Source organism: Dasypus novemcinctus, chromosome 8, assembly GCF_030445035.2.
Source record: "Dasypus novemcinctus isolate mDasNov1 chromosome 8, mDasNov1.1.hap2, whole genome shotgun sequence".
Lineage (NCBI taxonomy): Eukaryota > Metazoa > Chordata > Mammalia > Cingulata > Dasypodidae > Dasypus > Dasypus novemcinctus.
Window position 1 is genome coordinate 129,809,571 of NC_080680.1, and position 26,855 is coordinate 129,836,425.

At 52.0% G+C, this 26,855-nt stretch overlaps 1 protein-coding gene across 4 annotated transcripts in view; it reads left to right on the forward strand.

The window, feature by feature from the left end:
- Positions 1–26,855, forward strand: part of CACNA1B (calcium voltage-gated channel subunit alpha1 B) — a 211,157-nt gene that overhangs the window by 16,043 nt on the left and 168,259 nt on the right. For all 4 annotated transcript variants that reach the window (XM_058302830.1, XM_071217146.1, XM_058302829.1 and 1 more), the window contains 3 exons: positions 19,452–19,543; positions 20,766–20,918; positions 23,497–23,687. In XM_058302830.1, coding sequence (XP_058158813.1) covers positions 19,452–19,543; positions 20,766–20,918; positions 23,497–23,687 — 436 coding nt within the window. The remainder of the gene's footprint in view (positions 1–19,451; positions 19,544–20,765; positions 20,919–23,496; positions 23,688–26,855) is intronic.

Consider the following 26,855-nt stretch of genomic DNA (forward strand, 5'->3'; position numbering starts at 1 on the left):
ATCTAAATCCTGAAGCTTTTCTCCTATGTTTTTTTCCTAAAACCTGTTTTTTGCTTTACATGCAAGCCAATGATTCATTTTGAGGTAATTTGTTGTATAATGTGTGAGGTTTGGAGTCAAGGTTAATTTTTTGGCCTGTGGATGTCCAATTGCTCCAACAATATTCGTTGAAAAGGCTACATTTTCTCTAATGAATTGCTTTGTACCTTTGCCGAAATTCAGCTCAGAGGCCCTCAGTTGTTTGAGCCACCTCATCTCCCTGGTCCGCTGCATCTCTCACTGTCTCCTCTTTGCTGCGCCATCTTGCTGCGCCAGCTCTACATGGCTTGGGCCAGCTCACCTTCACCAAGAGGTCCCAGGAGTCGAACCCGAGGCCTTCCCTACGGTAGATGGGAGCCCAATCGTGTGAGCCATGTCTGCCTCCCAGGACTTGCTTGAATGATACTGGAGACAGAGTACATCCTGCCCTCTCCCCAGTCTTAGGGGGAAGTTTTTAGACTTTTGCTATTAAGTATAATGCTAGCTGTAGATGTTTTGTAGATGCTTTTTATGAAGTTGAAGCAGTTCCCCTCTATTTCTATTTTTCTGAGAGCTTTCTTTTTTATAGTTAGTGGGTGTTCAGTTTTGTCAAATGGCTCTTCTGTGTCCATATGATCACATTATTTTACTTTTAATATGGTGGATTGCATTGATTGACTATTGAATATTGAACCGGACTGACATCCCTGGAATTGACATGATCATGTTATGTAATTCTTTTTATATATCTCTGGATTCTATTGGCTACTATTTTGTTAAAGGCTTTTGTGTCTCTATTCATGAGGGCTGTTGGTTTGTAGTTTTCTTTCTTTATACACTCTTTAGTTTTGGTCAGGGTAATGCACGCTTCTTTTTAAAATATTTGGTGGAATTTTGAAGTGAACCCAGCAGGGACTGGTTGACTTGTAAGCTGGCTGTTTGGAGGCTGTGGAAGTGCCCAGGCATCTTTAGGCACGAGCGTGCCCTGTGCGCAGCTGCGGGCGCTCAGCGCGGGCGACAGCCCCCCCCTCCCCGCCCGGCCTCCTCTCAGCTTCGGAGTCCGTGGATTTCCGCTTCTGCCTCCTGCGGGCTTCCCTCTCAGTTTCAGGGTCTCTGTGCCCCTGGATCTCCTCTGTTCTTTCCCACCACGGCTGTCCCGTTCAGAGGATGTGGCGCGAGGACTGAGCACGCGTCCTGTGGAGGGATGCGGTCAGCCCCATCTGCAGGAGGACCACCGCCACGGCACGGGTTAGCTCAGCGACGCAGTGCCTGGGTCCTCTGGAGACAGAGGCCACGGCACGGGTTAGCTCAGCGACGCAGTGCCTGGGTCCTCTGGAGACAGAGGCCACGGCACGGGTCAGCTCAGCGATGCAGCCTGGGTCCTCTGGAGACAGAGGCCAGCACCGGGACTTAGATATTATGAATTCAGTTTCCTGAACAGTTATGGGGAGAGTCAAACCATTGATTTCATATTGGGTGAGTTTTGGTAATTTGTGTTTTTCAAGGAAGTGATCCATTTTGCCTAAATTTTCAAATTTACATGTGTAGAGTTGTTCGTAGTATTCTCTTTTCCTTTTGATGCCTGTGTGGTGTGAGGTGATATCCCCTGTTATTAGTAATTTGCATTTTCTCTCTTTGTGTGTGTTAGTCTTGCTGGAGGTTTGTCAATTTTATTGCATTTTTCAAAGAACCAGCTCATTTCATTGATTTTCTCTATTTTTTTAAGTTTCATCAATTTCTGCTCTTATACTTTATTCTTTTATTCTTACTGTTTGCTTTGGATTTATCTTGCTCTTCTTTTTGTCGGTTTTTGCAGTGGGAGTTTAGAGTATTAATTTGAGTCTTTTCTTCTTTTCTAATGTTTGCAAATAGTGCAGCAAATTTGTTCCCCAGAATCACTTTCGTTGTGGCCCACAAAGTTTAATGTTATATTTCAGTTTAATTGACTTCCATGTAACTTTAAAATTTTCCTTGAGACTTCTTCTCTGACCCATGGGTTATTTAGGAGTACGTCGTTTGGCATCCAGGTGTCCTGCTAGCTTTCTGTTAGTGATTTCTGGTTTGATTTCATTAGTTACATAACACACTCTGTATGACTTCAGTTCTTTTACGTTTATTTAGGATTGTTTTGTGGCCCAAGTTATGGTCTATCTTGGTATAGATTCCTTGGGCACTTGAAGAAAAAAGTGTGTGCTGCAGTTTTGGGTGGAATGTCCTACACATGGGTCGGACCCCGCGTTGATCTTCTCCGTCCTCCCGAGCCTGTTTTCTGCCTCGTTCCAGTGGTTGTTTGGAGAGGCTTGCTGGAGTCCCACCGTGGCTGCGGGCTGGTCTATTTCACCTTTCTGTTCTGTTGGTTTTTGCTTCACGCATTTTGCACCTTCCTTGCTAGTGCCTGAACATGTTGGGTGGCTCTCTGAACCTTGGTTTCTTCCTCTGTAAGGTGTGGGAGCCGGCCCTGACTTCCGAGGGTGTGGGTAGCAGCCCACGGTAGTTTTGGTTTGGATGAGATGTGCGCTGCCCATTGTTGGGCGTGCCCCGGGGAGGAGGCTGCACGTGCCTGCCCGCGGCTGGGCCCCTCCCCGGCCGCGCGTCTTCCAGAAGTCGCAGCCTGCCTGGGTCTCCTGGGTTTGGAGCAGGTTCAGGAACCTCTGGGGTTGGAGGAGGTCCGGCTGGGTGAGAGGGCAGCTAGAGCAGAGCCTCCAGAACTGCTGGGGGCGCGGTGCCCGCTCTGCCCTGGAGGCCGGGAAGCCGACGACCACGCCCATGGCAACTGCCAGCGGGCTCCTGCCGAGAACCGGCACTGGAAGTCGCCGCAAAGCAGTTCCTGCAGGTGAGCTGCACCTCTGCCGGCCCGGCCCCTGCCTTCCCCTGGGCCAAGAGTGACGCGCCATCTCCTTGGCACAGAGGCAGGTGCACCTTGGCCTGCACCTACCTGCCAGGGGCCCCTCATCTGCCTGATGAGCCTGGGCTGGGCTGTGCAGGTCTCAGACCCCCCCTTGCCTGCTGCCCACCTCACTGCCGGCACCAGCCGCCTCTGTCAGGGCTAGCGGCCAGTGCCCGGCACCGCCTGGAGCATCTCTTTGCTCCCCAAACCTGAGCAGAACTGTCAGCTCTTCTCTCCAGCTCAGAGAAGGTGCACCAGGAGCTCAGAGGGGCTTGTCCAGAGTCACATGCCAGAAGAGTCAGGTGCAGACGGGACCTAGGCCATCCAGTAACGCAATAAAACTCACTTTTTGCAAAGTTGACAAATTTAGTGGTTTTTAGTATGGTCACGGTGTGCCAACCACGAATCTACTTTCTCTGTCCCTGTGGATTTGCCTGTTTTGGAATAGAAAACACAAATGGATTCGTTCAGTGGGCAGCCTTGCCTGGGCTCTGTCACTCGGCATCATGTTTCAAGGTTTGCCCTCCAATGGCATGAGTCCTCTTATCTTTTCCTTTTAGTATCACGTCACAGATGTGCTTTCTTCTACATGTTCTGCTATTTTTATAATCACCACCTAATATTTTATTATTGTGCTACAACCATTTCCCTGCTGCCGAGATGGCTCTGGTTAGGAGCATAATCATAATTCGGAGGTGACCATCTTTGTAAATGCAGTTTTTGAATTTTGCTTTATTTCAATGGGACGGATTTCCAGAGTGTATTGGATAAAAGCGTTTAAACATTTTATGGCTCTTGATACATTTTTGCCCTGTTGCTTTTCAAATGGGATACCAGTTTTCATTCCAACACCTTCTATTTGAATAATTGCTTTAGCTTCAGCCCTGCCATCAGGTGTCGTATTCGGAAGGCACTCACTGGTGTCAGCTCCTGTCTTACCTCTCACTTGCCAGTGCTGATGAGCAGGAACATGCTCACGCATTGCTGGACTGGGGTTACACTCATGAGCTAATCTTCCTTTAGTTTAGGAAGATTCAGTGTTTCCTCACATTCACCGAGGAGAGGAGAGTAAGGGTGAAGGCGAGCCCAGCTCAGGCTGCGTCCTCCTGCGTCCTCACCCCCGGCTCGGGCTGCGTCCTCCTGCGTCCTCACCCCCGGCTCGGGCTGCGTCCTCCTGCGTCCTCACCCCCGGCTCGGGCTGCGTCCTCCTGGGTCCTCACCCCCCCCCGCCGGCTCGGGCTGCGTCCTCCTGGGTCCTTACCCCCCAGCTCGGGCTGCGTCCTCCTGCGTCCTCACCCCCCCAGCTCGGGCTGCGTCCTCCTGAGTCCTCACCCCCCCAGCTCGGGCTGCGTCCTCCTGCGTCCTCACCCCCGGCTCGGGCTACGTCCTCCTGAGTCCTCACCCCCGGCTCGGGCTGCGTCCTCCTGAGTCCTCACCCCCCAGCTCGGGCTGCGTCCTCCTGCGTCCTCACCCCCGGCTCGGGCTGCGTCCTCCTGAGTCCTCACCCCCCAGCTCGGGCTGCGTCCTCCTGCGTCCTCACCCCCCAGCTCGGGCTGCGTCCTCCTGCGTCCTCACCCCCGGCTCGGGCTGCGTCCTTGCTTTCCAAAAGGATTCCTTAAATGGCTAACAACTAGGGACAGGGTAGGCACTAAGAAATATTTGTTGAATCATGAGTGTGTGCTGTATTTGGAAATACACTCAAACTTACAGGATGGTTACAAAAATAATACAACCCTCATACAGAGAACTCCAACATAGCCTTACCCCGATACCCAGATCCACCATTGTTAATATTTTGCCACATTTTCTGTATCATTCTATCTATCCGTTCATCCATCTGCTTACCTATTAAGCCGTTTTCTGAACACTTGAGTATAGGTGATACATCATGCTCTTTGAACACTTAAAACTGCCATGTACATTTCCTAAGAATAAGGATATTCACTTATGTAATAAGTGCAGTTATCAAGTTCAGGAAATTTAATATTGATGTAAAGCTTACAGTCTATATTCCAATTTTTTCTTATGTCCCAATAATGTCCCTTTGTGCCTTTTCTCCTCCCTTGCTAGATTCCATCCAGGATCAGGCAATTGTCAATGTATCTAATTGCAGTTTCTTTCTTTTGTGTAATTGTGGGAACACACATACGGCATAAACTTGCCCATCATAACCGCCCCAAGCATACCATTCATCAGGAGTAATCTCACTCTCATGCCGTGGTGTTCTCACCACCGTCCGCACTTATACTTCCCATCTCCCTAAGTGGACGCCCTGCCCCATGGCACATCAGCTCACTGTTCGCTTGCTCCCTGCCCCTGCTACCTGCACTCTAATTTCTGTCTCTGTGAGCTTGTGTATCCTCCAGTAATTTTTCTGTAGTTGCCATGGGGCTTAAATCTGACATCCTAAATCTGTTATAATCTCAATTGCTTCGATACCAACTTAACTTCAATAGTATACACACACTCCCACCTTTATGTAGTTCTTTATATATATGTATATATTTTAAAGATGCATAAATCACACAAAATGTTACATTAAAATATCCATTATGAGCCCCAAACCACTGATTCAGCATTATGTTTTGTGCATCTGACTTTAGATCCTGTAGGGAGTAAAAAGTGCAGTTACAAACAAGCACCACAAGGTGGCTGCGTTTCTATTTACCAGTGTCATTACCCTCACCAGAAGTCCTTACTTCGTCAGCCGGCTTTGATCTTTTGTCTATTGTCCTTCCCTTGCAGCCTGCAGAGCTCTTCTCAGCATCTTCTGCAGGGCAGGTCTAGTGTTGACAAACTCCCTCAGCTCTTGCCTACCTGGGAATGTCCTCATCTCCCCCTCACCTTTTTTTAGGAAGCACCAGGGAATGAACCAGGACCTCGGATGTGAGAAGCAGGTGTTCAGCCCCTGAGCCACATCTGCTCCCCACCCCCCTCATTTTGGAAAGACTTTTTTTTTCTGGATGTAGAATTCTTGGGTGGCCATTTTTTGCTTTTTTCACTTTGAATATGCCATTCTACTGCCTTCTTGCCTCCATGTGGGCCTCCTGAAACAATATTAAATGAGAATTATGGTGATGATTGTTATTTTGTTCTCTGATTTTAAACAAATGGGAGTTTTTTATTTTCTTGTGAGTGAATTTTGTGCATAGAAAAGATTTCAGAAAATACTTTGGTTTCTAAAAATTGACATTCAGTTTATTAAAGTTATAAATCTAAAACTTAGTTCTTTTTTAAACTGTAAATAATCTATATTTTAGCAATTTTTTATAATCACTTTCAAGAAGACTCAGTAGTGTTTTATCCCATTTTATAAACTTAATGCCAAGCACTTAATATATCATTTCTAAATTTAACTAGACCTTCTAAGTACTTAAGTATTGTATATCCAGTAAGTTAAACTATGGTGAATCATAAGTTTGCTTAAATATGCCAGTAAATTTTACAAACTTAGTAAATTTTCAACTTAAAATCACAAGTCTAAACCAATTATTACATTATCTGCTTTTAAGTTAGAATCTCAGGATTAATGGGATGCTACAATTAGCATGGTGTATTCTGATATGTTCTCTTAAACATTACTCAAAAGTATGAATACAAAAGATTTGATTTTCAAAAACATGTCTCTATTAATTCTAAGTCTTCCTGGATTGAGACCTCCTTGTCACAGCAAATGATTGGGATTTCCCCCCATCGTGTTGGGATAAGGACAAGACTCTTTCCTGAGCCATGGCAGAGGCTTTTCAGGGTAGATACTGGGGTCTCAGAGCCCCCACCAGCTGCACATCCCACATCTGTGCCGGGAGGGGGTAATTTATTTCCCAGGACTGTGACCCCACAGGGTCATGCCCCTTCTGTCACTTTTCAGGCCTCCATGGGTTGGAGGAGGCTATTTCTGGGCTGTCATTTCTGTCTAATATCATATAGTGTTAATTATTATACACTTGCAATAAGCCTTTAAAATGAGAGCTAGGGCTCAGCTTCCGTTTTGTTCCTCTTTAAGATTGTTTTGGCTACTCTTGGTCTTTAGCTCATCTATGTGAATTTGAAGATGAGCTTTTTAAGTTTCATCAAGCTCCCTTGAGCTCTTGATCAGAACTGCACTGGATTTAACAATTACTTTTGAGGGATGGGGATGTCTGAATGATGGTAGAGTGTCTCAGCCGTGAACTCGCTGTATCTCGCCATCATTCTTTTGGTCTTTAAGAATGTTTTGTAACTTTCTTCATCAAGGTCTTGCACATATTTCGTTAGATTTATTCCTAGACTCTTCATAGTTTTATTTCTATTACAAACAATATTTTATAATAGCTTTATTGAGGTATAACTCACACACTATAAAATTTACCCTTTTGAAGTATATAATTCAGTGGGTTTTAGTATAATTCACAGAGTTGTGCAGCAATAACCACTATCTAATTTTAGAACATTTTCATCACCCCAAATGGAATCCCATACCCATTAGAACATATCTTTTTAAAAATTACATTTTCAAATTGTAAATGAAAACAATTTATTTTTGTATATTTATTTGACATTCTAGAACCTTGTTGAACTTTCTAATTACATCTGATAGTTTGTATATGCTTTTGGATTTTCTATGCAAAAAATCACATTGTCTAAATAAGGCAGTTTTTTCCTCTTTTCTAATATATATATTTTATTTCTTGTTTTTGTGCCTGGCTAGGACCTCCATATAATGTAGTGTAATTGGTATATTTATACTGTCCCTAAATTTACAGAGAAATGCCCTTAATATTTTTTAATAGATCTCATTTATTTAGAAATTTCTTTCTATTTCTATTTATTTAAAAAAATTTTTATTATTATTTAAAAAAATTTTTATTATTAAAGTTAATAGATCACAAGGAATGTTACATTAAGAAACATAAAAAAACAAAAAAGGTAAGAACTTCCCATATATCCCACTCCCCACCTCCTACCACATCATTTTTGTAAATGGTTTTTTTGTGAAGATACATATATCGCAAAAAAAATGTTACACTCCCTCATCATTGCGGCACCCTCATCGCACTCGGTGAACACGTTTTGGGGCACTGCTGCACTACACAGATAATAGTTTACCCTGTAGTTTGCATTCTCCCCCAGTACATTCAGTGGGTTATTGCAGGATATATAAAGTCCAGCATCCGACCCTGCAATGTCATTAAGGACAACTCAAAGTCCCCAACATGCCCCCACAGCACATCTCTTCTACCGTCTCCCTGCCCTCAGCAACTACTGTGGCCACTTTCTCCACCTCAATGTTAAAATTTCTTCTATTACTCGTCACAATAGTTTTATAGTAGAATATCAGTAAGTCCACTCTAGTTCATATTTTATTCCTCCATTCTGTGGACCCTGGGATGATGATGTCCTCTCTACCTCTAGATCAAGAGGGGGCTTAGACGTCGATGTTGAAATATTATCAAATACTTTTTTTTTGCATTTTTAAACATGATCAATTAGTTCTCTTTTAAATTTGAAGTGGTATATTACATTAATAGTTATTTTACTATTGAACCTTCTTACTCCCGTGTGACAAACCCAACTGGTCAATATGTATTCCTGAAATATGTACCTTTGAATTTGACTTACTCTAATATGTTAAATTTGTGTTCATAATTGAGATGTGTATAAAATTTTCTTTTCTTGTCCTTTCTCAGTTTTGATATCAGGATATTCTAGCCTCATAAATGAGCTAGGGAGTTTTTAAAATGTATTTCTATTCTCTGAAAGAGTTTGCATGACGTAAGGACTCTTTTTTTTTTAAATGTTTGTAGAACTCAGTTTTAAAGTTGTCTGGATCTGATGTTTTGGCAGAAGAAACCTGAATCCAAAGTCATCATTTGTGATGGTTGCATGGGGCAGAATTCCGTGATGACGACCGAGATTCCTGACCCTGACCCTTTCCTTCAATGTGGGTGGAAGCCGTGACTGTGACGGGACGTCAGCCGCATAACTTGCTTAGAACCTCTGACTTGGGGTTAATAGAAAGGGAGACAGTTCAGGTGGGCCTGACCTAGTCACGTGAAGCTTTAAAGGGCTGGGCCCTCCCTGAAGTCAGGGAGATGGGCACTGTGAGGGGCCAAGTGGACTGAGAGAGGTCTAGGGCAGACAGTCAAGCAACGGGACCTCATTCCTACTGCAAAGAAATGCATTCTGTCGACGACTCGGGGGCTTGAAAGGAGGCCCTCCACGGGTTTAGCCTGCAGGTGAGAGTGCAGCCTGCTGCAGCTTGGCCTGAGCAGAGAGCCTGGCCATGCCCCAGAGCTGTGACCTATAAATGGGCACATTAAAATCATTAAGTGGTGGTGCAGCAATAGAAATCTAAGGAGTTGCTTTATGGTTTATCCAGGTTTGCTACTTCTTGGGTCGCTTGGTAATATGTGTCTTTTGAGGGGCATGTTTGTTTCGTCAAAGTTAAACATTTATTGGCATAAACTTGTTAATACTATTCTCTTGTGACTCTAGAAGTAAAACATTTACTTTTTACTTCTATAAAAACGTGCACATACCTTTAGTGCACGTGTGTGTATCAGCACCTGTGTGCGTGCATGTACAAGTGCATGTGTGTGTACCAGTGTTTACCTGTGTGTATGAGCGCACGTGTGTATCAGTGCATACCTGGGTGTGTGTGTGTGTATCAGTGTTTATTTGTGTATTGGTACACATACATGCCAGCACTACCTGTGTGCACGTATGTGTACAAGTGCACATGTGTGTGCATGCACAACTGTTGTGTTCATGTACAAGTGCATATGCGTGCACCAGTGTCTAGCTATGCACATACCTGTATGCATGGATGTGTACACCTGTGTGCATGTGTGCATGTACTTTTATGCATTTCTGTGTGTTGTAATGAGCTGAGTGGTGGCCCCAAGATATCAGGTCCTAATCCCCGGAAACTGTAAATGTCACAGTATTTGGAAAAAGGGTCTTTGCAGATGTGATTGAATTGACGACTTTGCAATGAGAAGATCCCCTGGAGTATCTGGGTGGGCCCCATCGGCCAACACAGGTGCCCTCACGAGGGGTGGCAGGGGCAGCTCACACACCCGTGTGAGGGCCGTGTGGGCGGCTGGATGAGGCTAGGAGGGGAACCGCAGAGGCCAGTCAGCCAGGGCAGGGGAGCTGCCGCTGGACTGCCGCTGCAGGCTGAGGACGGCGCGTGCCTTGTTTCGAGCCTCCCAGTTTGTGGAACTTACTGGCTACCTGTGTCTGTGCATTTGTGGTGTACACTCTCCTTTTCTTGATTATTCTTGCCAGAATTTTGTTCATTTTATTGACCTTTCAAAACCCAGCCTTTACTTGTTAATGGATTTTCTGTTTTAATCTTTTCTATTCTTTATTATTTCCGTTTTTCTGCTTTCTCTTAATTTACTTTTCCCCCCCTTGTTTAGACTTCTTGGGACATTTCAATGCTTGGTTTTATGTATTTTCAATCTTTAAAAAAATAAATTAACCTAAGTTTATAAGTTTTCCCCCTAAATATCACCTTAACTGAAGCCCACATATTTAAATATGGACTATTTTTTTTGATGACTTATAAATATTTTGTAATTTTAATTTACTTTCTCTTTAAGTCTTGAATTATTTAGGTGTGCATAGGGTTTCTATACATGTAAATTTTCTTTTAAAATGTGTTTTTTTTTTATTATTGACTTTGTAATAATATTACATTAAAAATATATATGTGAGGTCCCATTCAACCCCACCCCCCCACCCCCCCTCTCCCCCCCCAACAACACTCGTTCCCATCATCATGACACATCCATTGGATTTGGTAAGTACATCTTTGGGCACCTCTGCACCTCATAGACAATGGTTCACATCATGGCCCATACTCTCCTCCATTCCATCCAGTGGGCCCTGTGAGGATTTACAATGTCCGGTGATTACCTCTGAAGCACCATCCAGGGCAGCTCCATGTCCCAAAGACGCCTCCACCTCTCATCTCTTCCTGCCTTTCCCCATACCCATCGTCCACCATGTCCACTTTTCCCAATCCAATGCCACCTCTTCTATGTCAAGAGGAGGCTCAGATTCCACATGGATGCTGGATGCAATCCTCCTACTTTCAGTTGTAATCACTCTAGGCTCCATGGTGTGGTGGTTGTCCTTCTTCAACTCCATCTTAGCTGAGTGTGGTAAGTCTAATAGATCAGATTGTAGGTGCTGGAGTCTGTTGAGGCTCAGGACCTGGCTATCACATTGTCAGTCCAGAGATTCAAATCCCCTAAATATATCTTAAACCCCAACATTAACTGCACCTCCAGCACATTAGCATGAAAGTCTTATGAAGGGAGATCCCATCTGAGTCCAGATTCATCACACATAAACACCAGTTCCAAAGAGGGGCCATCTGACCTGGTAGTTAACCCCATCGGCCATGACCATAACTCCCATGGGTCTCTTTAGCCCTCGAAGGAACCGATATCTGGGGGTTGTATCTGCTTTATCTGTCTCTCTGACTCTGCTCAGTTGTGCATGAGGGCAATCCTTCTGCCAGCCTCCTAAAATGTGTTTTTATTGCTGGCTTTTTATTTAATTGCAGAAATGCTTTTATATATGTTTTTAGTTCTTTGAAATTTTCTGAGACTTCTGTGACCTGTGCTATGGCAAGTTTTTCACAGACATTACTGTATATTAAAATGCATATTTTCTGTTTGTTAGGAACAGAATTTATAGATAGATAAGAAAGCTATAGAAGGTTAGCATTATTCAGTGACTCAAGCTTGTTTATTTTGATCCAGTCTTCTATAGCCTTACTTAATTTTGATCTGTTTGGTCTTTCAGGTTCTAAAAGAGGTTTGTTAGACTCTTCTATATTGGAGGAGTTTTCACTTTTTTCTTCATACACTTTGAGTTTTGGAGGTTAGATATATAAAAATGATTGATTAGGGAGCAGATGTGGCCCAAGCAGTTGAGCATCTTCCTCCCACATGGGAGGTCCTGAGTTTGGTTCCGGTGCCTCCTGAAATAACAAAAGCAAACAACGAGCAAACAAATGAAAAAATCAACTCAGGGAACCTGATGTGGCTCTGGTTGAGCACTGGCTTGCTACATATGGCTTCTTGGGTTCAGTCCCTGGCCTCTTTAAAAAAAAAAAAGATTATCATATTTCTTGGTGGAATTATCCTTTTACTCTTATGCAGTTAATCTTTCTTTAACTCCTCTAATGCTTTCTGCCTTAAATTCTATTTTTGTCTTTAGTATTAGTATACCCGTTTTCTTGTTCTATAATGTTTACTTAGTATATAATTTTTATTCCTGTATTTTCAACTTTTCTGTACGTTTTGTTTTAGTGTATCTCTTGTAAGTAGCATACAGATGGATTTTTCAAAAATCCAATGTAATAATTATCCTTTAATAGGAAATAATAAGAATGTGTTTATATTTTTCATGATTGATAATATATTTGGACCTAACTATCTCATTTGGTATTTTCTCTTTAGAGTCACTTTTGCTGTTTTTTTTGGGGGTGGGGGTGGGGGGTGGGGTAGTGGTTCTTTTTCTAAGTTCTGAGGATTGGCAGACAGTTCTGTATTACATTCCGCCCCTGCTCCCCCCCCCCACTATTTTTGCTGTGTCCATTTGCTGTGTCATCATCTGTATCTATTTCTCTTTTGTTCTTCTCATCTTTCTCCTCTAAGATTCACTGGGTTTTGATCCTGGGGACCTCTGATGTGGAGAGAGGTTCCCTGTCAGCTGCACCACCTCAGTTCCTGGTCTCTGCTTACTTTACCTTGACTCTCCCCTTGGTCTCTCTTTTGCTGTGTCACATCTTGCTGTGTGACTTACTTGCGCGGGCACTGGCTCACCGCGTGGGCACTCGGCTTGCTGCACAGGCCCTTGCTCGCCACGTGGGCACTGGCCTGCCATGTGGGCACTTACATGGGCGCTCAGCTCACCACGCGGGCACTCGGCTCACCGTGCACGCTTTCTCTTTTTTTTTTTCACCAGGAGGACCCAGGGATGGAACCTGGGTCATCCCAGATGGTCGGTGGAGGCCCTATCAATGAGCCACGTCTGCTTCCCTCTATATGACTTTTTTAAGCCACCCCCTTCCCTGCTCTGCTGGTTTGGAAATAGACCATATTTCTATCAATATACTGGGTATCTTTAGCATTTTAAACACCTACATGTAACCGTACATTGTCTGACACAGGACTTGACAAACTACTGCCCATCTGGTGGGCCGCCTTTTTTGTAAATAAAGTTTTTTTTGGAAAACAACTATGCACATTCGCTTACATACTATCTGTGGCGGCTTTTATGTTCAGTGTCAGAGTCGAGGAGCTGTGATGGAGATCTTAGGCTCACAAACGCTAAACATTTTCTAACGGACCCTCATGGGAAACGATCTCCTGGTCCGTCCAGCACAGTGAGAAGGGATTTAGCCTCTCTAACATGGTTTGCTGTAATGACACAGAGAACATCCTTTCTGAAAATATTTTTATTGTTGCCTAGTTGGAAGTTTTACATGTAAAAAGTAGACACAAAAAGTAAGAAAAATTAGATATCATACATTAAAAAATGAATGGCTAACTACATTTACTTAAAAATAATTTTCTGTGTCTACCATTATTTCTTGTTTTCTCTGCATTCGCTTTGGGTTCAGTTTTCTTGTTGTTTTAAGTCCTGAGGATCAGGGGCGATGGTTTTATTTTATGTTTGAAAATGTGTTTATTTCGCCCTCAGTCTTCATTGACAATTTAGCTGAATGTAAAGTTCTGAGTGACAGTTATTTTCCTGCTAAGCTTGGTATGTATTATTCAGCCTGTTTCTAACATTTATTTTTTGCAGAGGTAAAGCCCTTTCTCCTCTCCTAGATGTTCTATCTTTTCTTTCTCTTAGCTTTTAAAATCCTCTTCTTATGCTTGACATTCTACAGTTTCTTGTACTATTTCTAGCTATGGATTTATTGTACTTTTTTTTTAAGAAGATTTATTTATCTATTTTATTTCTCCCCCTCTCCCCAGTTATCTGTTCTCTGTGTCTATTTGCTGTGTGTTCTTCTTTGTCTGCTTCTGTTGTTGTCAGTGGCATGGGAATCTGTGTTTCTTTTGTTGTCAGTGGCATGGGAATCTGTGTTTCTTTTTTTGTTGCGTCATCTTGCTGTGTCAACTCTCCGTGTGGGCCACGCCATTCCTGGGCAGGCTGAACTTTCTTTCGCGCTGGGCGGCTCTCCTTACAGGGCGCACTCCTTGCGCATGGAGCACCCCCATGCGGGGACAGCCCTGAGTGGCACGGCACTCCTTGTGCACATCAGCACTGAGCATGGGCCAGCTCACCACACGGGTCAAGGAGGTCTGGGGTTTGAACCGCGGACCTCCCATGTGGTAGATGGACGCCCTAACCACTGGGCCAAGTCTGCTTCCTGGATTTATTGTACTTGTAGTACATTTTATTTTATTATTATTATTTTTTATTTTTTAAATTTTATTTATTATTTATTTAATTTCCCCCCCTCCCCCGGTTGTCTGTTCTCTGTGTCTATTTGCTGCGTCTTGTTTCTTTGTACGCTTCTGTTGTCGTCAGCGGCACGGGAAGTGTGGGCGGCGCCATTCCTGGGCAGGCTGCTCTTTCTTTTCACGCTGGGCGGCTTTCCTCACGGGCGCACTCCTTGCGCGTGGGGCTCCCTCACGCGGGGGACACCCTTGCGTGGCACGGCACTCCTTGCGCGCATCAGCACTGCGCATGGGCCAGCTCCACACGGGTCAAGGAGACCCGGGGTTTGAACCGCGGACCTCCCATATGGTAGACGGACGCCCTAACCACTGGGCCAAAGTCCGTTTCCCTATTTTATTGTTTTTTAAAGATTTCTTTTCTCTCTCTCTCTCTCTTTCTCTCCCCTTCTCTGCCACACACACACACCCAGTAGTGTACTCTTTGTCTCCATTCTCTGTGTGTTCTTCTGTGTCCACTTGTATTCTTGTCAGTAGCACCAGGAATCTGTGTCTTTTTGTTGCGTCATCTTGCTGCATCAGCTCTGTATGTGTGGTGCCACTCCTGGGCAGGCTGCGGTTTTTTTTGCACTGGGTGGCTCTCCTTATGGGGCGCACTCCTTGTGCGTGGGGCTCCCCTAAGCAGGGGACACCCCTGCGTGGCATGGCACTCCTTGTGCGCAGCAGCACTGCGCGTGGGCCAGCTCCACACGGGTCAGTAGGCCCTGGGTTTGAACCGCGGACCTCCCATGTGGTAGGTGGACACTCTTATGCATTGAGCCAGGTCCACTTCCCTTGTAGTACATTTTAAATGTGAAAACTCATGTTTTTAATTCTGGAATTTCCCCCCTATGGCTCTTTTTTTTTCTCTTATTTTTCTATTTTTTTTTTTAAATGTTACATTAAAAAATATATATATATATATATATAAGAGGTCCCCATATACCCCCCACTCCGTCATCACACTCCTCCCACATCAACAACCTCTTTCATTATCGTGGGACATTCATTGCGTTTGGTGAATACATTTTGGAGCACTGCTGCACCACATGAATAATGGTTTGCCAGCCTTCCCTCTATTCTCTTCTGTTGAAACTGGGGTCTGATGTGTGTTGGAATCTCTTGCTCCATATTGCTAAGTGCTCTTTTCCTTTTATCTTTTCTTTCTGATGTCTGTGGGTCCTTGTTCTATTCTCGATCCTCTCAGACTATGTCTCAGCCTGGAGTCTGTTTCATCTATTATTATTTAGTTTTTAAAAATTCCAAGACTTCTGGCTAGTTCTTATAGCTAGCTGCTTCTGCCTGTTTTTGTTTCATAATTCATTGATTTCATCTGAACTGTGTATCTTCTAATAGTTGATTCTGTTGAACATGTGCTAATGCATTTTGATTTGAACAGGAGGTTTTCTTGTGGCCCCTCTTTTCTTTTTCTCTGAGATATTTCTCGTATTTTTGACCCCAGTTCCACCTCAAATTTCATCTCAAAGTCTTCTTCATCAAGATTCCTAGTGCATTTTCGAGATGCAGGATTGTGGTGAATTGGAGTGGAATATGAGAGAATGAGGGGAGTCAATGATGAAGTTAGGTTTTGGTTTAGACAACAGGTGACTGGTGGTGTTTTCTGAGATGAGGACAATGGGCCAGGAGCCAGACTGGGAGTGAGAATCAAGAGTTCTCTAGTTGTGTGATGCCTGATATGCTATTTTGCTAACCAAGTTGGAATGTTAAATAAAAGAAGTTGTATATCTGAGTTTCAGGTATGGGCTAAAGGTGTAAACCTGGGAATAATAAGCATGCAGTAGCATTCAAAGGTAAAGCATATACAGAATGAGCCCCAGAGCATCCGTTTCGATTCTGGTGGAGGAGGGGAAGCTAGCTAAAGGACAAAGGAAGAAGCCTCGAGGTCTGGGAGGAAAACAAATGAGTGTTGACAAAATGGCAGAGGCTGGACATCATATATCCTGCCATAAGCCACTGAATGGACTGGGGGAGTGTAAACTACAATGTAAACTTTAATCCATGTGGTGCAGCAGTGCTGCAGAATGTATTCACCAAATGCAATGAATGTGCCACAATGATGAAAGAGGTTGGTGGTGTGGGAGGAATGGGGTGGGGTGGGGTGTGGGGTATGTGGGAACCTCTTACGTTTTTAATGTAACATTTTTTGTGATTTATGTATCTTTAAGAAAAAGACAATTTAATAAAAAAATGTGTAATAGAAACATAAACAGAAAAAAAATTTGCCACTAAAAAAAAATTAATTAAACAAAAAAAAAAGGGCAAGAGAAGAAAGCGTTTGAAGGAGGAGCCTTGACTTAAGGCCTGACGAGCAGAGCAGGGGGCGGAGAGAGAGGGCCTCCGGGAGAAACCTGGAGAGGGTGTGGGAGAGGAGGCCGTGGAGTGGCTGAGTGTTCAGGCTTCCCACAGCCTGATGGGAGGAGCCAAGCACGGCCAGGTGGGAGGAGGGCGTGGGAAAGGAGCTTGGCTTTCATGATGGGAGGCGTTGAAGGCAGCCTTCACGCTGGCTGCACTAGGTCCTCTGGCCTTTTCCCACACCTTCCCAGCCCATGGCTCCTTGCCGTCCTCCGAGGTGAGGTGTAGATGGTGTGTGGTGCTGGTGCTGATGCAGAGGCCAGCCCTGAGGGCCGTGGGCCACCTCCCAGGCAGCTGGCCAGCAATGGGGCTGTACAGCCTGGGGGATGCCCTGCAGGTACAGTGCAGTGGGGCTGCCTGGATACAGCCTGGGGGATGCCCTGCAGGTACAGTGCAGGCGCGGCTGCCTGGATACAGCCTGGGTGATGCCCTGCAGGTACAGTGCAGGTGTGGCTGCCTGGATACAGCCTGAGGGATGCCCTGCAGGTACAGTGTAGGCGCGGCTGCCTGGATACAGCCTGGGGGATGCCCTGCAGGTACAGTGCAGGTGTGGCTGCCTGGATACAGCCTGGGGATGCCCTGCAGGTACAGTGCAGGTGCGGCTGTCTGGATTCAGCTCCTGGCCCTGCTGCAGATGGGGCTGCCTGGATACAGCCTGGGGATGCCCTGCAGGTACAGTGCAGGTGGGGCTGCCTGGATACAGCCTGGGGGATGCCCTGCAGGTACAGTGCAGGTGGGGCTGCCTGGATACAGCCTGGGGGATGCCCTGCAGGTACAGTGCAGGCGTGGCTGTCTGGATTCAGCCTGGGGGATGCCCTGCAGGTACAGTGCAGGTGTGGCTGCCTGGATACAGCCTGGGGGATGCCCTGCAGGTACAGTGCAGGTGTGGCTGCCTGGATACAGCCTGGGGGATGCCCTGCAGGTACAGTGCAGGTGGGGCTGCCTGGATACAGCCTGGGGATGCCCTGCAGGTACAGTGCAGGTGTGGCTGTCTGGATTCAGCCTGGGGGATGCCCTGCTGCAGGTGGGGCTGCCTGGATACAGCCTGGGGATGCCCTGCAGGTACAGTGCAGGTGTGGCTGTCTGGATTCAGCCTGGGGGATGCCCTGCTGCAGGTGGGGCTGCCTGGATACAGCCTGGGGATGCCCTGCAGGTACAGTGCAGGTGGGGCTGCCTGGATTCAGCCTGGGGGATGCCCTGCTGCAGGTGGGGCTGCCTGGATACAGCCTGGGGATGCCCTGCAGGTACAGTGCAGGTGTGGCTGTCTGGATTCAGCCTGGGGGATGCCCTGCTGCAGGTGGGGCTGCCTGGATACAGCCTGGGGATGCCCTGCAGGTACAGTGCAGGTGGGGCTGCCTGGATTCAGCCTGGGGGATGCCCTGCTGCAGGTGGGGCTGCCTGGATACAGCCTGGGGATGCCCTGCAGGTACAGTGCAGGTGTGGCTGTCTGGATTCAGCCTGGGGGATGCCCTGCTGCAGGTGGGGCTGCCTGGATACAGCCTGGGGGATGCCCTGCAGGTACAGTGCAGGTGGGGCTGCCTGGATACAGCCTGGGGGATGCCCTGCAGGTACAGTGCAGGTGTGGCTGCCTGGATACAGCCTGGGGATGCCCTGCAGGTACAGTGCAGGTGTGGCTGTCTGGATTCAGCCTGGGGGATGCCCTGCTGCAGGTGGGGCTGCCTGGATACAGCCTGGGGATGCCCTGCAGGTACAGTGCAGGTGTGGCTGTCTGGATTCAGCCTGGGGGATGCCCTGCTGCAGGTGTGGCTGCCTGGATACAGCCTGGGGGATGCCCTGCAGGTACAGTGCAGGTGTGGCTGTCTGGATTCAGCCTGGGGGATGCCCTGCAGGTACAGTGCAGGTGGGGCTGCCTGGATACAGCCTGGGGATGCCCTGCAGGTACAGTGCAGGTGTGGCTGTCTGGATTCAGCCTGGGGGATGCCCTGCTGCAGGTGGGGCTGCCTGGATACAGCCTGGGGATGCCCTGCAGGTACAGTGCAGGTGTGGCTGTCTGGATTCAGCCTGGGGGATGCCCTGCTGCAGGTGGGGCTGCCTGGATACAGCCTGGGGATGCCCTGCAGGTACAGTGCAGGTGTGGCTGTCTGGATTCAGCCTGGGGGATGCCCTGCTGCAGGTGGGGCTGCCTGGATACAGCCTGGGGATGCCCTGCAGGTACAGTGCAGGTGTGGCTGTCTGGATTCAGCCTGGGGGATGCCCTGCTGCAGGTGGGGCTGCCTGGATACAGCCTGGGGATGCCCTGCAGGTACAGTGCAGGTGTGGCTGTCTGGATTCAGCCTGGGGGATGCCCTGCTGCAGGTGGGGCTGCCTGGATACAGCCTGGGGATGCCCTGCAGGTACAGTGCAGGTGTGGCTGTCTGGATTCAGCCTGGGGGATGCCCTGCTGCAGGTGGGGCTGCCTGGATACAGCCTGGGGGATGCCCTGCAGGTACAGTGCAGGTGCGGCTGTCTGGATTCAGCCTGGGGGATGCCCTGCTGCAGGTGTGGCTGCCTGGATACAGCCTGGGGATGCCCTGCTGCAGGTGGGGCTGCCTGGATACAGCCTGGGGATGCCCTGCAGGTACAGTGCGGCTGCCTGGATTCAGCTCCTGGCCCTGCTGCTGGCAGGGGCCACCCTGCGCCTGCCCTGGGCTTGGGCAGGAAGGAGCGGGCTCCCTCTGACTCACCTAAGCCCTCACTCACTCTCCTCTCCTCGCTCCTGCCAGGATCCTTGCGACGGCCGGCACCGACTTTGACCTGCGGACGCTGCGGGCTGTGCGCGTGCTCAGGCCCCTGAAGCTGGTGTCTGGGATTCCGAGTGAGTCCAGTGAAGGCAGCCGGGCCCACCCTCCCCGGACTCCTGCCCCACCCGCCGCCGCTCGGCCACAGCCAGGCCCCTGAGCGGGGCCCTTTGGCTTTGGTGAGCCTTGAGCTTGCCGCTTGGCCCCAGGGAACCTGGCGGGAGGAGTGGAGGAGCGGGCCCTTGTCCATCCAGTCCCTTCTCCTGGATGGTGGCCCTGCGAGGTGCCCCGACGCGCCTCTCCTGTGGGGAGGCTCGCTCCGTGCTGCACGCCAGCACTTGGACTTGCTCTTGTGGTTGAAGGGCAGGTGAAGGGCAGAGCAGGGCGTCCAAGGACTATGCAAGGCAGCAAACGGGTCCAGGCCAGCAGGGCGCGGTCTGCTCCGGGGGCCGCGGCATGTAGCCAAGAGCTGGAGGCAAGCTGGGGGCTGGGTGGGTGATGGGTTACAGCTGCCCTGTCCGGTTTTGATCGCCTCCACGCTCTGCCCAGCCACTGTTCTCATACTCCACAAGGATTCAGATCTGAAGGATCCCCTGCTCTCCCTCAGGATCCCCTGCTTTCCCCTCTGGATCTCCTACTCTCCCTCAGGATCCCCTCTTCTCTCTCAGGATCGCCTGCGCTCCCTCAGGATCCCGTTTTCCCTCAGGACCCCCTGCTCTCCCCTCAGTAGCCCCTGCTCTCCCCTCAGTAGCCCCTGCTCTCCCCTCTGGATGCCCTCCTCTCCCTCTGGATCCCCTCTCCCTCTGGATCCCCTGCTCTCCCTCAGGATCCCGTTTTCCCTCAGGATCTCCTGCTCTCCCTCAGGATCCCCTGTTTTCCCTCAGGATCCCCTCTTCCCCATCAGGATCCCCTGCTCTCCCCTCTGGATCCCCTGCTCTCCCTCTGGATCCCCTGCTTTCCCTCAGGATACCGTTTTCCCTCGGGATCTTCTGGTCTCCCTCAGGATCCCTTGCTTTCTCTCACCCTGGCCCTCCAGAGCTCTCACCAGCCCACACGCCCCGTCCTGGACTTGAGGCTCTGGCTCCCACACACCCTGCTCCTATGAGACCCTCCTAGCCCATGCCCCCACTCCATCCTGCCTTGGCCCTGCCATTCCCTCAGGCATTCCTTGTCCTGCCCACCTTGCCCAGAGCTCTGCGCTCTGCCCCTTGAGCTTGGCTCTCCCTGCCCCCTGCCCTCTGCCCATCCTCTGCCCACTCCACTGTGCCCCTGCCTGCTGACCGCCCTGCCGCCGCCCAGGTCTGCAGGTGGTGCTCAAGTCCATCATGAAGGCCATGGTCCCGCTCCTGCAGATCGGGCTGCTGCTCTTCTTCGCCATCCTCATGTTCGCCATCATCGGTCTCGAGTTCTACATGGGCAAGTTCCACAAGGCCTGCTTCCCCAACAGCACAGGTGAGGCCGGCGGGGCCGTGGTCTGGTCAAGCCAAGGCATGCTGACGTTCCAGGGCAGCACGGACCTGCCCCAGTCTCAAAACCAACAGACCAGCACATGAGTAAAACACCTGCAGACCGTAGTATGTTCTCGAAGGAAGCAACAGCCATCTGAAGCGGCATCAGTCGGGGGCTTGCTTAGAGGAGGGGGGAGAGGCAGTGGCTGTCGGGGACAGCGAGGCCACAGGGCTGGGGCTGGGAAGAGGGTTGAGGGCTCTGAGCAAGGAAGGGGTGGCTCTGAGAGAGGCAGAGGTGGAGCAGGGTTGATGTGGAGAACGTCTCAATCCTGCCGAGCTGGTTGCCTCTGGCCTGGGGCGCTGGGTGTTCAGAATGGGTCCAGTTCTGAATATGCTTGTGGATAAAGCCCACTGCATTTTCCAGAGTTTGTCTGTGGTTGTGAGAGAAGAGCTAAAGGGCTAAGGCCTTTGGGTTGAGCTACAAACAGAGGAGAAAACCCACAGAATTCTCTCCTTAGATTCAGAAAAAGTGATTACTAAACTTTAAGTATTCATGATTTTAAAAGAAGACCTCGGAAAACGGGTGTGGCGCAAGCAATTGGGCTCCCACCACAGGAGGCCCAGGGTTCGACCTGGTGGAGGCAAGCTGGCCTGTGTGGTAAGCTGGCCCACGCAGCGGTGGGGCCTGTGTGTGAGTGCTCCCCGTGCAGGAGTGCTGGCCCACGCAGAGAGCTGACGCAGCAAGAGCACGCAACAGAAAGAGACACAGAGGAGAGACAATAAGAGACGCAGCAGGTCAGGGAGCTGAGGCGGCGCGAGAGGATAATGGCCTCTCTCCCACTCCAGAAGGCCCCAGGATTGGTTCCCAGAGCCGCCTAATGAGAGAAGACAAGCAGACACAGAAGAACACACAGCGAATGGACAGAGAGAGCAGACAACTGGGGGGAGGGGGGAGAAAAAAAAAATCTTCCTTAAAAAAAAGAGACCTCTTACTGAATTAGAAAGGAAGAGAACCTTCTTAAACTCCTTCAAGTTTCCCAGAGACATCATACTCATTTGTGAGACTCGAGCAGCCTTTCCTCTGAAGTCAAGAGCGTACTGTCCACCAGGCCGGGAGCCCAGGACAAGGAGGAAGCAGCACAGAGGCCTGGGAAGGAGGCCGGAGGCCAGCAGCTCAGGTGGCACAGCCATCTACCAGCAGAAAAGCATGGTTTCAGGGTCTTCCCATGTATTTCTAGGGTTGGCATCCTGCTGCCCTGGTGACAAGCCCTGGGCTCCAGCCAGCAGGTGGAGGTGGGCTGAGAGGGAGGGGAGGCCAGGTGGGCGTGGCCGGCAGGGGAGTGTAGGAGTTGGGTGTTTGTGCTCATGAGCGTCCAGCACTTCCAAGTGCTGAAGGAGGGTCCAGGGAGTGCTGAGGCCAGCGAGGGGACGGTGCTCGCCGGGCGCCCCGCGTCTGACGACTCCCCGGCGGGGCGCAGGCTCGCCGGGCGCCCGGCGCCTGACCACTCCCCGGCGGGGCGCAGGCTCGCCGGGCGCCCCGCGCCTGACCACTCCCCGGCGGGGCGCAGGCTCGCCGGGCGCCCGGCGCCTGACCACTCCCCGGCGGGGCGCAGGCTCGCCGGGCGCCCTGCGCCTGACCACTCCCCGGCGGGGCGCAGGCTGGCCGGGCGCCCGGCGCCTGACCACTCCCCGGCGGGGCGCAGGCTCGCCGGGCGCCCGGCGCCTGACCACTCCCCGGCGGGGCGCAGGCTGGCCTGGCGCCCGGCGCCTGACCACTCCCCGGCGGGGCGCAGGCTCGCCGGGCGCCCTGCGCCTGACCACTCCCCGGCGGGGCGCAGGCTGGCCGGGCGCCCGGCGCCTGACCACTCCCCGGCGGGGCGCAGGCTCGCCGGGCGCCCGGCGCCTGACCACTCCCCGGCGGGGCGCAGGCTGGCCTGGCGCCCGGCGCCTGACCACTCCCCGGCGGGGCGCAGGCTCGCCGGGCGCCCGGCGCCTGACCACTCCCCGGCGGGGCGCAGGCTCGCCGGGCGCCCCGCGCCTGACCACTCCCCGGCGGGGCGCAGGCTGGCCGGGCGCCCGGCGCCTGACCACTCCCCGGCGGGGCGCAGGCTCGCCGGGCGCCCGGCGCCTGACCACTCCCCGGCGGGGCGCAGGCTGGCCTGGCGCCCGGCGCCTGACCACTCCCCGGCGGGGCGCAGGCTCGCCGGGCGCCCGGCGCCTGACCACTCCCCGGCGGGGCGCAGGCTCGCCGGGCGCCCCGCGCCTGACCACTCCCCGGCGGGGCGCAGGCTCGCCGGGCGCCCCGCGCCTGACCACTCCCCGGCGGGGCGCAGGCTCGCCGGGCGCCCGGCGCCTGACCACTCCCCGGCGGGGCGCAGGCTCGCCGGGCGCCCCGCGCCTGACCACTCCCCGGCGGGGCGCAGGCTCGCCGGGCGCCCCGCGCCTGACCACTCCCCGGCAGGGCGCAGGCTCGCCGGGCGCCCCGCGCCTGACGACCGCGGGGAGGCCCGCAGGGCCCCGGGCTGCTGCGGGAGGAGGGCCTGGTGCTGGGGTTCAGGGCTGAGCGCTTCCAACCCCCACAGACGCTGAGCCCGTGGGCGACTTCCCCTGCGGCAAGGAGGCCCCGGCCCGGCTGTGCGAGGGCGACACCGAGTGCCGCGAGTACTGGCCGGGACCCAACTTCGGCATCACCAACTTCGACAACATCCTGTTCGCGGTGCTGACGGTGTTCCAGTGCATCACCATGGAGGGCTGGACCGACATCCTGTACAACGTGAGCCGGCGCCGGGGCGCGAGCGGCCGTGGGGCTGGAGGCGCGGCCACTGCGGGGGCGGGGGGCGCGGGGCGGGGCCACTGCGGGGCGGGGCGGGGCGCAGGCCTCTGGGCGCGGGGGTCCTCAGCGGGGCGGGGCGGGGCGGGCGCGGGGGCGCGCTGGATGGGGGCGCGCTGGGTGGGGGCCTCTAGGTGCGGTGCTGGGCGCGGGCCTCTGGGCACAGGGTCGTGGGGCTGGTTGCGGGGCCACTGCGGGGTGGGGCGGGAGCCGGCCTCTGGGCGCGGGCGGGGGTGGGGTGGGCGTGGTGCTGGCTGGGGGCCTCGGCGGCGCCGGCCCTCACCCTGCCAGGCTCCTTCCTTAGGGTGCTCATCAAGGGCTCCCCCACCTGCGCTTTTGCCAGCCGCCCCTTCCTTGCCCTGGAGGTGTCTCGCGGGTGCCCTCCCCCAGCCTGGTCAGTCCCAGCGCAAGCTCTGGGCCTGGCCCCTCAGGGAGGGGCAGGTGGAGGGCAGGCAAGAAATCCGGGAAGAAGATGCCTCGGCTGGCGCGGCCGTGCGCCTGCTCCAGTCGGGCCCTTAGCGCTCCAGGCGCCTGGGGAAGCCGCTGGGCAGATAGGTGCGCAGCCCGGGCAGGGGGCCGCGAGGGCCCGCAGGCTGGGAGGTGGCGGCGGCCAAGCATCAGCCGCGCAGACTGCCTGGGCAGGGGTTTGCGCTTGGGGAGCTCAGGAAAACTGAGTGTGCAGAAGCCCGTTTTCCTCACATGGAGCTGATCTGATACCGTTTTCTCTCCGCTCCCCTCCCCTCTCACTAGGCAGCTGCCCCCCTCTGTGGGGGTGACCTGAGTAGGAGGCCCGGGAGGTGCTGCTGACACCACCCCCCCCCCCACCCGAGCTCTTCCTGCTGGACTCCTCCCTGCTTGGGCAAAGCTTGTGGCTGCCTCCCTCTCGTGCCGGGCAAGGGAAAATGAAAGTCAGGTCTCAGGGGCTTGGCAGGTGGAGAAGGCTGGTGCAGGAAGCCAGGCGTCCTGTGAGGTCTGCCCCGAACGGGTGCACTTGGCAGGGGGGTTCTGTTAGGGTGCAGGGAGGGGCCTGGGGGCGACCAGGCTGTGTGCTGAGGGAGGTATTGCTGCAAGGCCCTGGGAGCTTTTGCTTCCCTCCCCAGCTCCAGCAGCTGCACTCCCTGTATGCCGTGGCATGAATGGTGAGTAGCAAGGACAGGGGGAGATGGGACCCTCTGCCCTGCACCTCCTTCCTGGATCTGTGGAGACCCAGACAAATTGGGGGCTGGGCATCGTCCAGGGTTGCCTGAACCAATCCTCGTGGCTGCAGGCAGATGGCAGGTGAGGAGTTAAGGAAAAGCTGGCTCAGGGTCCGATGATCGCACATCCTTCTTGGAGTGGGAGTCGTGTCTGACGATGGGCTCTGATCGAGGGAACGGCGACAAAGGCTGTGAATACAGGCTTGGCTGTTCCTTCCCCACAGTCAATCAAGGAGCAATTTCCACAAAGACGGGCCTAAAAATAGCCCAAGCTGGCCACGTCCCTGCCAGCCCCACCCGAAAATGGGAAGCACTGCCCCCAGGGCTCACTGAGACTTGGCCAGTGGCCACAGGGGACTCAAGACCCTGCCCACTTCTGTGCCCACAGAGTGAGGGCAGGAACCGGATCCTGGGGCAGGAGGACAGTGGTCAGGGAGGCCGTCGATTCCCTGCACCTGCGGGGCTGCGTGCTCTGGGCGCCGAGTGCCCAGTGGTGGCAGGAGGCTTTAGGAGAAAGGGCTCAGGTGGAGGCAGTGCTGCGGGCAGGACAAGGGGGTGAGGTTCTCTTTGCCAGGTCGAGGGGGCGCAGGGGCGGCGCGATGGCAAGCCAGACACGCATAGGCCGCGGGTGTTTTGGGAGTTCTCACCGCTGTGGTGAGAGTTGAGGAGGGGCGCCTGGGCCCCCGCCGGTCAGTGGTTGGAGGCCACAGAGGGGTTTTGGGAAGTGTTCTTTGTGGAGAGCGCCTGCCCTCACCCCAAGAGCTTTCAGGGCCCACGCTCTGTGCTTCTTGAGCTCGGACGGCCCTCGGATGACCAGCGGGCTGGGGAGCGTGTGGGAGCGAGCTCAGAGGGCCCTCGGGCGATGAGCGTGTGGGAGCCGAGCCCGGACGGCCCTCGGGCGACCAGCGGGCCGGGGAGCGTATGGGAGCCTTTCCGTGCACGTGGAGTAGCAGCAGCCCTTCCATCCCCGTGGTGTGTCACTGAGCAGCCAAGGGGGCACTTCCAAGACACTGGCCTGTGTCTTCGAGTAAGTAGCGTCCAGCGGGGCCTCTGCACATCCCACGGAGGTGGCTGTGAGACGGGTCAACAGTAAACCCTCTTGACAGTGTCAGGGAATAAAGGATTCTCCTGCCCCCCTTGTCCTCCCTCCCCTGCCTTGACACCGATGTATCAGCGGCCTCACCTGGAGAGCCGAGGGAGGAGAAAAATGCTAGGCCTGGTGGGGGAGAGAGGGGCCTCGGCTTCCTTTCCCGTTGGAAGCAGCCAGTGCAGTAGCCAGCTAAGGAGAGAAGGTTCTGCGTGCGCACGGCAGGCCGGGGGTGCCTGTAAGGACTGAACTGAGCTGTGACTTCAGCTTGAAGCGGACATTACCCTGGAGGAGCTGGGACAGTCGCAGCCTGTTCTAGTTTTCATCAAGGGCATGGGAAGGAGCCCCCCACATGTGAAGACACAGTGGGAGATAAAAGTAGTGTGGGCTTATGAGTATATACATATTTTGCATATGTTCATTGTACTAGTTATATAAAGATTTGAGGAGTTTTCAGGTATTTAAGTGCAAAGGCTATACTTTGAAGTTAGAGCAGACAGGACTTGCTCAAAAGTGGATGTGTAATGAGAGAGAAAGAAAAAAACAGAGACTGATTCATGACCTGACCATTGGAAAGGTGGTATTTACTGAGGAGGAGGAAAGTCAGAGCAGGGTACTTGTTCAATTTTGCCTTAGTGTGTGGTGGACTTAGGATTCTCTTTGGACCTGTGACGTTCTCCAAGTGGAGACACCGGTGTGCAGCTGGTATGTGAGCTGGGTTTCAGAGGACACAGCAGCGCCAAGGAGGCACGTTTCATGCACAGATGGGGTTTAAGATGACGAGAGGGGATGAGACCACCAAGGTGGAGGAGAGATGAAGACCCAAGG